The sequence below is a fragment of the Neodiprion fabricii genome, chromosome 3 (assembly GCF_021155785.1).
Source record: "Neodiprion fabricii isolate iyNeoFabr1 chromosome 3, iyNeoFabr1.1, whole genome shotgun sequence".
NCBI classification, from domain to species: Eukaryota; Metazoa; Arthropoda; class Insecta; order Hymenoptera; family Diprionidae; genus Neodiprion; species Neodiprion fabricii.
Genome location: NC_060241.1, coordinates 33,474,059 through 33,489,201, shown reverse-complemented (window position 1 = coordinate 33,489,201; position 15,143 = coordinate 33,474,059). Strand labels below are relative to the sequence as shown.

Sequence of the window (15,143 nt, the reverse complement as noted above, 5' to 3'; positions counted from 1 at the left end):
CTGATTAAATATACGTAACATACACCTGCCACAAAACCTACTACCCGTTACTGCGATGCCAACTGGTACTGTTCAAAAACATTAGTTTACGAGGCAAGGGATTGATTTGACTTCAATGTGCGAAAATTATTACTACACTATTCCCTTTGGAATTAAAAAAAAAAAAATAACCAAAATACCGGTAGTAGAAAAATACCGGCAAGAAACTCTTAAGTTTCAAGTTCCTAACAGTTTTTTCCAGCTACGAAGGGTTTTTTATAACACGACGTGACATTGAAAATACAATTGTCTAATCACTCAGACAATTGATATAATTTACAGATTTGTAGTTGCTAATGGTGGTACAGTGTTTATTCAATAACTAGCTTTTAAGGACAAATCTATCAATTTCATCAAAGAACCCTATTTTACAATTTCTTCAAGTGAGAGTTCAGAATACATAGCGGTCTGAGCCAAATGACACAGTCAGCATAATGTAGAAATTGGAATAAATAAATCTAATAAAAACTGATAGACTTCACTTCCCCAACCCGAACTTCATGAAGATAAGTTCCTTGCCTTTCGACAATATATCTCCACCTGCACTAGCCCCTGCCATTTCTGTGAATTTTTGCATTAGATTTGGTCCAGCAGCTGGGGCTGGTTGTTGAGCTTGACCATCAGCCTGAGTCTTACTTTGGGCAGTAGGTATAACGGTTGGTATACCTCGCATAGGTTTACTAGTGCCTTGAGGTCCTGAGATGGACGAGCTCTGGTTTTGTTGCGAATACTGTTGGTTCATTTGCCCGTATCCCTGATTTTGTTGGTATCCTTGGTTTGGCTGTGGAAATTGTTGATTCTGTGGATTGAAGTTTTGGTTCTGTTGGCTGTAGCCTTGGTTTTGTTGATAGCCTTGATTTGGTTGACTGTAGTTTTGGTTTTGAGGATTTTGTTGGGAATACTGTTGACTAGGTCCTTGTTGTTGCTGTTGCTGTTGTTGGTGTTGCTGCTGCTGTTGCTGCTGTGTCGGATATTCATTTTGCTGCAAGTGCGGTGGTGGACCTTGAAGAACCCCCGCTGCATTACTACCAACGACTCGATTGCCCACGCCTCTCCCCCTCCCCTGAAAATAAACCGAGTATTGTTTTTCAACATCGCTCAAATACGCACAATTTATATACACAACATTTCTTTTTTCATACTTCACAATTTGAATACGCTACTTGCATCTAAAATAACAACTTCAACGTCACAATTTGTGTGTCCAAAAATTTTATGCAAAGAATATTTCTCTACTGTCCTTCACTGGTAAAATGGCCAATTTTTGCATTCTAAAATACGAACAAACTCTGGCAGGTACATGAAATAATCGAAGTAGTTCATTCTTTCACGTACATCATTTAGCACCATGTCCTTGAAAGACATTCAAATAGCTGCTAGGTAAAAAGTATTTGTATTTTCAGAAATATCAGTAGTGTGCATACAGAGACTGAGAAACAAGCCAATAGCAGGGTTGCAGAAACATTTAAATTAATTACTAGATATTCCATAACTACAACACAGGTAAAAATGCAAGGCCTGATACAGAACAAAGGTATTGCAATATATTACAGTAATACATTTCAGAAGTTGTACAATACTTTGTTCAATGGATTTTTCTAAATATATTAAAGCTGTGGCCATTGGATTGTATGGAAAATTTTATCAAAACTAACTAATTCTTCAAATAAGGTTAATCTAAAGTATTATATTGGGAAGTACTTGAAACCAAATCTTACAAGGCTGTAGAGCTGTGTGAAAAACATTGGATGCAACATGCTATGCTGTCTAGTGTGACAAAACCAGTTCATACACATCATCAATTTATGGTTTTCAGCTTTGTACATAATTGAATATCCTTTTATTTCTCTCATTCTTGATTTATACATGCTTGACTAGAAAATTGTATATTCTGTCATCACTTGTGCACCCCATTGGAACTTCTTATTTTATATAAGAAAAACATTCACAATGAATCACAATTGACTCTTCGTCACCGTTTTAACTAACCTGTGCAAGGGATATTCAGAATTAACATGCGATCGGAGGATTTCTATAAGACCATTGCAAAAGATTGAAAATTCAACGTGACAAAGTCCAAAGCTTGATAGATATTGGTGCAAGCATTACAACGCTGAAGGTTTTGAAATTGATATTCAATGACATCGGTCAACATTATCAAAAATTTAAATGCTGACCAGATTCACATACATATTTTTCTGTCGCCCAACCAAACACATCAGGATTTTAATTACTTGTAAAATTGTCACAATAATTACTTTGAAACAAAACAGATTTCCTTTGAGAAAAGTAACCATAATAAGACTGATGTGCCGCCATTATAAAGCAATTACAGTCTCATGTTATTCCTATGATTTGGTCCCCTTCTAACAATACTTGGATTTTGTCTTTTGTTTAGGATAGCGTGCACTCACCTGCTGCTGAAGGTGGGGTGGGACAGACCCTTGGCCCACCTGATGGGGGTTATGGGAGCCCATGACACCCCCAGGGGGTGGGTGATTAGGTCCGTGCTGATTAGACGTGGTTACAGTCGTGTAGCTGTGGTTGTTCGCTTGTTGATAGGCTAGATGCGGTGGTGGATTGTTTTGTTGGTGTTGGTTGTTCATTAGTGGTGGTAGTTGTTGTTGTTGTTGTTGTCTAGAGTCTAAGTGACAGACAGGGACAGACACAGGCACAATGCAGGCAGACGCATCTAGCAACAGAGAAGAGAACAGAGTCGTGTTGTCATTTGTGGCGCAAATTTCAAAGTGACTATACCATACCATTCACGATTTTCATAGAATTCACAACTATGAAAGTTATTTATATATTTTACTAATTGATTATATGAAATGTCTTATTAACATGAACTTTCAGAGATATTGTTTCAACCATCAGTCACAACATGAACGCCATGAAAGTCTTATGAATGATTAAAAATCTGGGATTATCAAAAGTACCCTATGACAACTTTTTGTAAATTGTAAAAGTTTCGAGAAAAGTTGCAGGTTAGACTCAATTAAAAAACTATTTATGAATGCAATGCGAATTGGACTGTGTTATTAAACTATTTATGAAGTCTATGAGAACGTTTGCAAAAAGCAGTCATTGAAGAGCTCATACATACATGTATATGGATTTGAGTGAGTTATAAAGTGAATTTAATTTGTGATATTTTTGTATAGGATTATGACCAAAGATACTTCAACAGAAGTAAAAAGAATAATCTAAAACAAAACTATTCCCAAGAATAAGGTGTTACAACAGATCGCTTCCAATCTTGGAGATACTTAGAAAACATTATATCTCGATCCAATATTTCAATATATCATTTCTTAAGGAAATAATTGCAACTTGGAAAAATCATCAATTCATCACAAGTGAGAAGGCATCATTGATGATAAATATTACATTATGGTATTTAAAAAACAATGCACTGTTGCTAATATTGGATAACTTGAATAATATAATTATATTGCACATTTCATTGAAAGCAAGCTTTGTAAGGAATATCTATGCCTTGAGCATTCATACTCTGCAGTACATAAAATTTGAGTACTCTAATACATAATTTGACAACTGCAAGAAATTTACGTATACATTTGATTTGTTAATTTTGACAGCTAAAGAAATGCCTTCGAAAATTTATATACAACGTGTGATAAAATTCAAATAATGGTAGTTTATCAAAAACTTCCGAGCTATTATGAATATGTTACAGAACTAATTGAATTAGGATGATGTCCCCTAGGTAATTAGTAGATGAATATATAGGAGAATGTTGACCAACGCTTTGCTAGTAGTTGAATAAAAATGTGATATTTATCATGAATTTGGATAAAAAAAATCAAGTGTCAAAGTCAGAAGAGAGTAATGCTAATAACTAAATGATATGATAAGGCACCAGCATGACAACACGACACGAACGACAATCATGTGACACGACGACCACTGACCAGTCCAGGCACACAGACAGATCATGTTAATACGACATGATCGTAATAATCAGTCAATAAATAAATATAATTTATCTATATTAATATACATACATACATGTATATCACATATATAATATATTAATATATATATATATATATATATATATATATATATATATATATATGTATATATCTGTGTCAGTTAATATATAAATATATACGTGTATGTATAGACAAAGATAGTAGGACAGATATAGAGAAGTGATAGAGCTGAATAGAGCCCGGAGAGAAAATACATAGTATATAAGAGAACACATTGAAAGCAGCATGGTGTTTTTGCATTTGTCATGTGTTTGTATATCAGTACGTGTCTAGCAGTACTCGAGGTATTTCATCAAGTATGTATTATACTGACTGGATTATGGATAGATGGGGTATTATTCGTTTACATTCGAATATAACACATTTAATTAATACATCTCTTCTTAATTTAAACGATTTTGAAATACTATGGCATCTTTTGTAATTATTTTATTATTCATTTTAAAGCCTTTGTGATCAAAATATAACCTGCCATCATGTGATTGTATTCTTGATATTGGGATACAATCCTTGTATCACTAAAATACCACATATTTTTGTGAACTGCGCCTTGATCTTCTTTTTTAAAAATTCTACTTATTTTTAAACGTTATTTTCTCTCGTGATTGAATTTTATTACGTTCCGGTTATATTCTGCATAAAATAAAGATAATCTTATGCAATAACTACTTGATGTGAATACTCAATCTTTAGCAAGAATGAAATCTAATATCAAATAACTTGTATCCAATTATTCTTCAACTTTGGGTACCCCCAGCTTTTTAATATGTCTCAAATGAAGTCTCATCAGTTCATTTACAGTGTATTTATAGTCGTGTGCAAATTAGACACTGCAATTTCTGTGTACACGTGTATAACAAGTATGTACCTTCGACACATACTGAGCACGTAGATTGTAGGGCAAGCAATAGTATAGATTTCTACGACATCGGTACATCACCCAACATCAATTAGCAGTTAGTTAATTAGTCTAAGGTGTATGTATTTGAAATATTCATAATTGGCTCTCTAGAGGAATAAAATATCCAAATGCCATTATAATTAACTATCTATGATGATCTCAACACTTTGATTTCTTATTTGGCTTAACCAGTTACAAATATTCTTAGCAAAGAATTTATGGTTGTGTTATTTGGCCATATTTTAATAGTATAGTTTAATATCAATTGGACAATAATTAATATATTGGTACACGCTGACCGTATGTTTTCTCGTAACCCTCCTGCCTGTCGTCTGGCACATCAAGTCTCGTGTCTTGTGTTGCTTGCTGTTCCTATACTCCGTTTACGCTTTTTTGTAAGCTTTGTATTGATGCATTGTTAATAGCAAGAAAATCATCATCACTTATACTTTCCATACTACGAGTTAAATGATGTTTTGTTGAACGTTTTTTTCTTGTTCATCAAAATATCCATATTAGCAGGAAATTGTGATGTTATTAAGAAACGATACTGTTAATTCAGGTTACCCAATAGAATTAAAATAAACTATTACTATGCACAGTAATATGCAAAGTGCAAGTAGCATTGTCGGTTGAAAACAATGATTTAGTAATTATTCTGTGAGTATGATTGTAACCCGAAACCCCTTCAATATTTAGAAATGAATGGGACATAAGGATATACAGTTGGCCTAAACGGAGATAGTTATACACAATAGTGTCCATAATTGTTGAAAATAGAAATGAAGGAAAGTGACTGTCAATCTTACCTTTTGGGCGACGATGGCCAGGTGGAGGAGGTTCCCTAGGAGGAGGTGGCGGACCTCGTGCACCTGGACCTTGACCTTGCCCGGGAGCTCTTCTACTGCCAGGAGGCTGTTGACCCTGGCCTTGGCCTTGGGTTTGTGCTTGACCAGGTGCTTCTGTGAGGAAGTTACTGGGAACTAGTCCACGTACTCCATCCAGTTCGCCCATATAGAATCCATCATCATCCATTTCCCCATAGACATAGATCTCATTGCCAGTTTGAAAGCTCAGTTCCACTTGCTAATGTTTAAAAAATGATTATAAACATTTTGTTTCATTAACAAACTCAAACTATAGATATTGATTGCGGACAAAAATTTACCTCAGCGTCAACATTTGGCGAAAGTTCTTGAGGGTCATAGTCATAAAGGGCGATCATCTTCTTTACAGGCATATTGGCGTATATATCACCCCACCTGTCTCCCTGACCACAACCTTGGCCAGTTCGCCGAACAGCAACGCCTGAATTTGGACCTTGATCCTTCAATTCTTCGACCATATTGTGGGGTACATAACCTCTTCGGCCTCTACACTCACCCCAATAAAATCCATCACCATCTTTTTCCCCATAAACCTTCAAAAAAAAGGTAAATTGATTCAGTTTGAACATGACCTAAGTTCTTTGCGCTCGGACAATGTGTGTAAATGATTCTCGTTCCATGTTACAAATGTCATTTAAAAAGTGAACACTGACGATACTTAAATATTTAATTTGCAAAAACCTTGATTGTTTCACCCTCGCTGAAAGGTAACTCTTCTTCGCAGGCATCAGGGTTTGGCGACATTGTAGTAGGATCATAGTCAAATAGAGCTACAAACCACCTGGTCCGTTTGTTAATTTGCTGAGCCCCAGTAGGCGCGTGATGTGGTCCACCAGCACCTCCACCTTGAGCCTGACTTGCTCCTCGTCCACTTCGATACACTGGACCCCTTCCCCTTTGGTTACCTGCTAACCGTGAAAGTCTGTAGTTAGAATCGAATGGTATATGAAAACTGTGTTACAGTTTGCATAAACAAATGAAGTGGTAAGAAAGGTTCTGAATCGAAGCAGAGATTCTGAATAAAAATGTACCTGATTGATCGTAGTATGGATCCTGAGGTCTAGGGCCTCCGGTAGGTCTACCCCCTCTGTGAGTTGGTCCAGCAGGAATCCCTGGATTATTGTATCTGTGATGGCCGTGATGTGGAGGCATATTTCTTCCTCTTCGAGACGGATCTTCTTCCTCGCTATAATTTGCTTCACTAGCTGAATCTTTTGTGATTTCTGGAACACCTGATAATCAATGATAGTTGAAAAACGTTTATAAGTCTCTATTGGTCAGTAAAGATTATATGTAGAAAATTTATGAGAATAGGAATAGATACGATAAGATAGATGGGGTTTTTGTACATCGATTTCTTTTAATGATAATTGCTCACATTCATATGAGAAAATTAAGTTATAACTTTCAATATGCATGAAGTAGTTGAAAATAATTTGATGCTTTGAAATCTTGAAATGAATTAGGAAATCTTACCTATCTGCGGTATACTCTGCCCAGGATATATTTCTTTATCCGAGAGATTTTCGTCAGTCTCGATAACTACTTGACCATGTGAATCCACCCTGGTTGTGCCGTGCCTCCTCATATGTGGAGGTACAGGTGCACTCGGATAACGTTGATTCATATTTGTAACTCTACGGTTAGGGTCTTCTTGGTTGGCTATTTGTTGCTGGTTGAGGTCAGGCCCGTGAGGGCCATGCAAATGGGGGCCTCCTCTGAGAACGCTACACGGAATCGCAGTTGCACAACTGTCTCCAGACTGACTTTCTCTACTTTTTGTTCTCACTGTTACATGTTTAGGGTTGAGACCCATCAATTTGTGTATGTCAATCAAAGCGTGATCTCCAGTTGGACTGTCAACGTCTGTAACTTTTTTACCATCCGCGTAAACCGCATAACCGGTGACGGCCGAACCGTTTAGGGCAACAGGCTGCCAGGTCACTAGCAAAGTGCCGTCCTGCGGTCCTGCCTCCACCTTTAAAAAAACACAATAAAAAACTAATAGCGCAAGAACAGTTTTCCATCAATTAACGTTTTTCTTGAGTCAGTTACGGAAATTGTATATTGTAGTTCACAATTATCACCTGTATATCGACCGGAGGATCAGGCAGTCCCTTAGGCAGAGTCTTGAAGTGGACGTGACAGGCCAATGCATTAGCTGACTGTGTATTCTGGTCTTCAAAGTGTGTAGCCCTCAAGTTCTTTGCCTTAACAGTTACTCTGTATATTGTGGATGGAGCTAGGCCAGTTATTGTGTGACGGTAGACTCCAGGTTTCACAGTTCTAACTTCAACATTATTGACGCAAACGACATGCTGATGATTACTGTTGCTTGGTAACCATGAAATGACGGCACTAGTTGCAGTAACGTTTGACGCCTTAACTGCAGTCGGTCCCATAGCAACGTCTTTACCAATCACCATAGTACATGCAGCATCCCGCGACGTCCGCCGAGAGTGTGTTACAGATCGAACACTTATCCTGTGTGGCTGTATGATTAGAATATGATTTTATTATTAATTCGAAGGTACTACAAATCCAAAATTCATATTTAAAAATTCTTTGAGAATGGATATTTACACTATGAAACCGTTTATGTTGATGAAAATGTCGCTTCTGTTCTTATCCAGCAAAATTTGTGAATTAAAAAAAAAATTATTAAAGGAATGTACATTGATGAGCGCTAGACGTAAGAATTCTATAAAAAATACTGTCAACTCTCAGGTTCAACAAATATTTTTAACCTTCGATATTTCAAACTACTAACAAATATTAGGGATAACAAGGATAGAAAGGATATCAAATTTCTAAAAAAAAACTGCCCAACAGGATAATTTGTCACATTTATGACTACTTTTTACAATGTGAAAACAAAGAAAAAACTGACCCTTGTGGAATCAACTCCTTCGACCAATGCTCTAGTTCTCTCAGTAGCTTTGACAGTGACCTTAAGGACTCCATCTACGTAGACATGGTATGACTCGAGGTGATGAGAATTCTCTTGCGGCGCAGTCCAACCAATCAGCACACTCTTGTTCAGCTGACGTTCAAGGGTGAGGTGTTGTGGCGCCGGTACTAGGTCCGAAAACAGGTAGACTTCTTCAGGAGGAAAAACACAAGACAACCCTAGCTGTAGGTACTCTCTCTCTCGGCGAGCCTAACCCCATTCAATATTGTATTTTATACAATCAACAGCCAAACACTGTTCGTTCCATTCAGATAATCAAAAGTAGCTATTTTTGCGATGCTGCTCAACAGAGAGTGTCATCAAATAACTTGTCATAATAACTGTTGAATAAATATTTCCCACAGTCCTTATTTATGTCTATGCTACAATACCAGCACTGTTCATTGTGTTGCTTCACCGCAAGCAGCTAATAAAATAAATTTTTTACTTGGCCTATGGCTCGGAGTTACAGCAAAGATTGTAGACAAAATAAAAGTGAACACCATTCTGAATAATAAAATACCCTATGAATATTTATATTGTCTGTTCATTTAAAATGATACATAACAACTTCATCGTACATGTATGTATATACTATACCTATGTACTGTTATACTTATCTGAATTGAATGATCAGACAAATAAATATTGTAAAAGAAATAAAAGCAATCTATACAGCGTGCAACATGCACACTCTATTTTACTTCAGTTTTGATACTGCCATATTTCTTGGAAAAGTAGAAGGAAAAAAAAATAAATAAATACAAAAAAAGGAAGAAAGAAAGAAAGAAAAAAAAAGAAAGAAAAAATGGCAACTAAGAGTAAATCAAGTCTTCACTTTTACTTCGCTTTTACCGCAGTAGACTAGATCACTTGGTTAGTATAAAAATATTATCGATACAATCCCAAAAATAATTTCAAAATTCTCACTCCCGTGATATACCTAAAGCTACCCAAACTGATCAGAGTAATCTACGACTGAGTAAAATTCAATAGCGTATTACATTCGAAGCAGATTGATTACTAGATTTCATATTCTTCAAAATAGTTGGACATCACGATCATCGATTCGCACAAGAAACAAATAATATACAACGATATATATCACATTCGCATCGATATAAATGATAGAGAAATTATCAGCTCATAACTATACAGAAAATATAAAACACTGGAAAAGATCTCACATTCGAAGTTCCAATCTACGTTTCATTATTATAAAACCATATAGCAAGTAAACACTTAACTAATACCGTTTGAAAAAAACATGCAATATCAAGATATTAACCTGGTGGCTCTTGTTCATCTTCATCAGCAATATTGTCCAGCTCTGCATAGGCAGATAATTCTGCTTGACGGTTACGGTTGCCCTCTTCTAGTGCTGCTAACTCCAAGTCAATGTCCTGCAGGTAACACTGTGATCCCATTCATGATTAAAATGAAGTATCAGAGCAATCGGACTTTGTATAATAATACGAACTGTGAACACGAGCTGACTGAAACTGTAACTTTGTTTTTCACCACTGTTATTAATGAAAAAGTGGCATATAAGTGTCGGTAAAAACATATTCTCTACGACATGGAAATATACGACTAATGATGCAACTGCTTACTGATTTTTTTGTTTCATAACTGGAGTAAAAGTCATTAACGTTACCAGGTATAGATTCGAACTAAAAATTAAGGTGCAGTCAGTATAATCACAGCGGAGAACTAGTTGTAAGTCAAGAAAACGTATATCATTAATGTTATACTGACTTGCGGTATATTAGTGGAAGCGGCATCATCAACATCTCTGAGTCCCAGAACAGCTTGATGAAATTCTAAGAGATCATCTCCTACCAATTTTTGAACGAAATTTGCTGGTACGAGGCCTCGTCGACCATCTAGCGTCTCTGCATCAAGAAAACCATCGTCGTCAGGCTGTCCCCATACCAAAAGATAATCTCCGCCTTGTACAGGCAACTCAGCTTCAGGGTTTTCATTAGGCGAATGCTGGAAAGGTTCGTAGCTGAACCGTGCGATGTAAACATAACACCTGCCTTTTCCAGGAATATCTAACATGTCCACTTGTCCTTCAGACACCATATTGTCATTAGTCAGACGATCCATTGGATTGGATAAAATGCCTGTTGGGATTTTTGGCATTTGTCTCGGTCCCAAAAAGTGGTGACCAGTTGATCCAGTGGCGGTTGGCGAGCTGGCTCGCAAGCTCTGTTGAATTTGATGTATAATAGCTTGTTGTTGGAGTTGGCTAGCTTGTGACTGCGCTGACAACTGTTGCATAGCTTGGAGGGGATCTCCTATAGCTTGTAACAAGCCACTTGAAGTAGGACCTAATTTGTAATAAAAACAAGTTATGAACTTGTATGATACAAATAAGTTGTATGCTGTGTGAAAAATTGGTAGGAGAATTTTTTTAATCAGTGGTACATCATTTATACCTGTGTTCACTCCTGACGTGCCGTATGCATTTGTTCCAACTGTAGAGTAGTTAGAACCAGCAGTCGAAAACGTGCTCTGCCCAGTTGAAAAAGGAAGCATATTTTGTGAGGAGCTAGTCAAGGTACCCAATGTTGAGTGATAGGCAGGTGTTGTTGTCGAATATGGTGGAAGAGAAGAAAGTGTTGTCTGGGGGATACTTGTATGTGGACCAGAATAGTTGTGATGAGTCAGTTGCGATGCATAACTGGTTGTTACAGAGTTGTAAGTTCCATTGGGATGAGAAGTCATGGACAGCGTTGGGTATGTTGTCTGCTAATGAGATAAAAAATAATCCATTGACATGATAAAATTAGAGGATGTAAGTCATTTTTATGAAATCTACATATTTTCACTGTTCATCATGTACATTTTGCCTGGGTCTTCTTTACCATGAATCTTAACTTGCTAGTATATTACAATATTTTATAATGACTATGTTTTTCAATTTTTTATTTGCCAGGTATTCGCGTGTAATAAAAAGCAAAGAAACATGCTTGGAAAAATTCTTGACCAATGTTCGTATTATTGTTGCTGGAAAAACCTACCTGTTGACTACCGTTGAGTTGATAGCCTTGATTTGTCTGACTCGGTTGCGTATAATGAGGCATGACATTCTGACCTCCGGTAGCAGAAGTTAAGTACGAAGTTGAAACAGGATGTTGTTGTTGCTGTATTGGTTGTTGGTACGTTTGTGTATGTGGATAACTTTCTTGATATTGACTGCCGGAAAACTGCGTGTGTGTTTGTAGTTGTTTTTGTTGAGACGGTAGGGTGCCTTGTGAGTGCGAGCTTGATAGTTCGTGCTGCTGTTGCTGTTGTTGTTGCTGATATTGTTGTAGCTTCTGCTGAAACGCAGGCTGTGATTGGCTAGTTGAAAGAGATGGTGCAGGTGGAATCGGCTCGCTGTAGTGGTACGGTGGACCATTTGGTGTTAACGGTGGACAGCCAGGCATCATTGGCGTTAATGGCATCGGAGAGCCAGCGTACTATTGATTACAGATATCAGCATGAGTAACTTACTATATTGTCAAATATTTTTTCAGATAAGTTAGTACAATAATGTTACCGTACAAAGAAAGCTCTGCAGGTATTAGAAACTAGTGTTGAAAGAGTCATTCTATATATTCTATAGAGCAATAAAATCGTAGCTTATTTATCAATGACAACTCACGTGTGATGTTTGTGACGGTAGACCAAGGTTTAATGCATGCGGATGTGGAGGGTGCTGATGTTGCCCCAAGTTGGGAAGATTTTCTGAACTTGAACGTAATATACTTTGGGAACCAGAAGGCTGTTGAGTTGTCACGTTGCTCCTCGAATGATCCAACTCGTGCAGAATCCTACTGGCACTGGTTTTACTTAAGCTGAGTGTGTGTAATCGAAATTAAAAGACAGAAAGAATTAGATGGAATGAATGTAGGTGGTACAAGGTTTCTAAGGCATTTTCAAATAACACCCTCTACTTATTACGTTACTAGGATTCTGACTATTTATATCACACAAAGTGGATATTTTTGGTCGACCAGTGTATTGCAATTGAATTTTCGATGCGTCGTTTAAGCCACATCAGTTTATATTTACATTACAAGAACCACTGGACACATTGATTACTTTTAGTAATAAGGTGTCATATCTAATTTTACATGATACAATATATTTCCCTGGTTTATGTGGGTGATTCTATTAGCGAAATCTGGTAAGTATGTAGCGTTATGAAGCTGAATGAAATGCTTAATGAAGCACATAGATTTGTATTACACCATGACTATCACCTGTTGTCCTGTTCAATTTTGGCAATAATTCGATCAATTTCAGAACCAGCAGGGGGCCACGTGGACATAGGGACTGTTGAAGTCACGTTGCTAGCAGCCGGTCCTCTGCTACGTGCCCGTCTCAAGCTGGTCAGCTCTAGGGACAGTTCTTCGTGTCTAACCATCTGGAGTTCTGTTTTCTTTTCGAGTTCCCTAATCTTCGATTGCAGTGCTTCAACAGACTCTGGTCCTGGATACCGGCCAGCTAACTTGTCACGTAACTGCGCCTGCGTCTCCGCATGTTGCCTCTCCAATTCTGCTCTGCGGGCCTCGGCCTCTCGCATTTGCTACAGAATGAAACGAACGAATTGCTACGTTAGATTATTTCATTTTAAGATAGAGATATATATAATTGCTGAGAGTGTTGGGTTATATTTCGGATATTCATCCGAACTTCATGGTAGAATTACGGTTATTCGCAGAGTTATTTGAGGCTCTTGTATTGTAGTTCAAAAAATAGTTGCATAGACATGCCTGTGGATTTCATTGCTGTGGCCGGCTGTGCTAAGCTGTCAAATTCGATGTCGAGTAGGATAGCTGAATATCTAACTAAAGCTGGAGGAGTATATGTACGATAAGCGAAAATCGAATTAAGGAGATTTGCGTATTATTGAAGCGTCAACGCTGTCTAAAGCTCAACATTCGGAAACGACGGTTTAGCAGTGAAGTAAGACATGCGCTAGAAAATCGCCGCCACCGTAAGAACGCGCAACGCCATCATGAAATTGGAAAGGAATCAGCCCAGAAAAGGCCCTTTGAGCCTGCGGAGCTACATGGGATCAAGTTGTGTTGAAAATCCAATACGGTAGCGTGTAGCCTCATAAAGGTTATTAAAATTACGTTAGGCAACTGAACGTATATCAAACATTCCTCGGTATTTTTCGCTCAGCTCAACAGGCCGGCAATACGTACACATTGGTACACATACCGTGTGCGGTGTGAGCGGGTTTGAAACGCGACCCTACGGGAGTGTCGTGAAAGTGCATTATAACATATTATACTATCAACTCTTGCATAATATTTACGTAAAGTTATTAGAAGCTGATACCGGGCAAGTACGGTAGATTTAAACTTTTTTAAATTCCGTTCGTTATACCCAGCATATGAATAATAATTCTGCATAGTCAGATAAATTAGTTACTTGAATTTATTGCATTAATTAAAGGTGCGGCGTACTTTTGTTTCGCTATCATGCAATTCGATACACACTAAAGTATAAGGGTAACATTCCATAAGAGGTCTATTCTGTTGCGTACTTTCAAATTTGACCGGTCTTTCAGCCAATCGGAATTATTGCTTGACCAATCAGTGAACTCGGATTAAAAATTCGAAAATTGAAAGATACAATATAAGCCCTCGGGACCACCCGTCGAGTCGAATCAGTTCATCCTGAGTTACTCACCTCGAGAATAGTTTCAAGGACGGGGTCTTGCATGATGGTGGTTCTTGTGTTGGTCCCCTGCAGTTGTGGCGGCTGGGGCCCCGTCGATGCCCCTCCACCTCCAACGCCGCAGCACTGTAACATATCCAGTTATCTGATCACTGCTTAAACCCGACAATCAATTCAGAGGATGTAATTTTCGACACTAGAATCTCTATCTCGTTGGAGAAATAGTATACTGTACATTGCGGTCAAGACAGTGGCTACTCTGATGAAAGGGTAGAGAGAAAAAGGGGTCGAGGTGTTTATCAAGAAAAAAGTGACCCTTCGTTCTGAGGTCGTCTCGTATTATTCGTCATCATTCTTCAGCCACGGGTTTGACGGAAGATGAAGGTACAGGCGATAAAAAGTATGCAGGAAAAGCGAGGAACAAAAAAATCGGGTTCAACCCAAATCCCGACTATCTTTCGGACGTGTAACGTACAGTTCGAGTGACCAAGGGTCTGCCCACCGTTTGCTGGAACCCGCCACCGTCACTGACGGAACGCCGCGACGGCGGGCGTCGGAGGACGACGAAAACCGACGGAGAAAACCACCCCCCACTCGTCTACAGTGGCGTAACTCGAGCGAGCGGCACCACCTTTATCGTCGTCTCCGCGCCTAGATGACTA

The 15,143-nt window shown here is 38.0% G+C and overlaps 1 protein-coding gene across 1 annotated transcript in view; it reads right to left on the bottom strand.

Moving 5' to 3' along the window:
- Positions 1-14,616, bottom strand: part of LOC124178318 — a 29,270-nt gene extending 14,654 nt beyond the window's left edge. The window contains exons 1-16 of the mRNA XM_046561555.1: positions 14,494-14,616; positions 13,053-13,378; positions 12,452-12,644; positions 11,826-12,266; positions 11,241-11,553; positions 10,555-11,132; positions 10,085-10,211; positions 8,737-8,948; positions 7,934-8,338; positions 7,323-7,824; positions 6,878-7,078; positions 6,528-6,754; positions 6,128-6,379; positions 5,769-6,045; positions 2,454-2,731; positions 521-1,102 (exon numbers count right to left, since the gene is read on the bottom strand). Coding sequence (XP_046417511.1) covers positions 521-1,102; positions 2,454-2,731; positions 5,769-6,045; positions 6,128-6,379; positions 6,528-6,754; positions 6,878-7,078; positions 7,323-7,824; positions 7,934-8,338; positions 8,737-8,948; positions 10,085-10,211; positions 10,555-11,132; positions 11,241-11,553; positions 11,826-12,266; positions 12,452-12,644; positions 13,053-13,378; positions 14,494-14,616 — 5,037 coding nt within the window. The remainder of the gene's footprint in view (positions 1-520; positions 1,103-2,453; positions 2,732-5,768; positions 6,046-6,127; positions 6,380-6,527; positions 6,755-6,877; positions 7,079-7,322; positions 7,825-7,933; positions 8,339-8,736; positions 8,949-10,084; positions 10,212-10,554; positions 11,133-11,240; positions 11,554-11,825; positions 12,267-12,451; positions 12,645-13,052; positions 13,379-14,493) is intronic.
- Between the last annotated feature and the right edge of the window lie 527 nt (positions 14,617-15,143).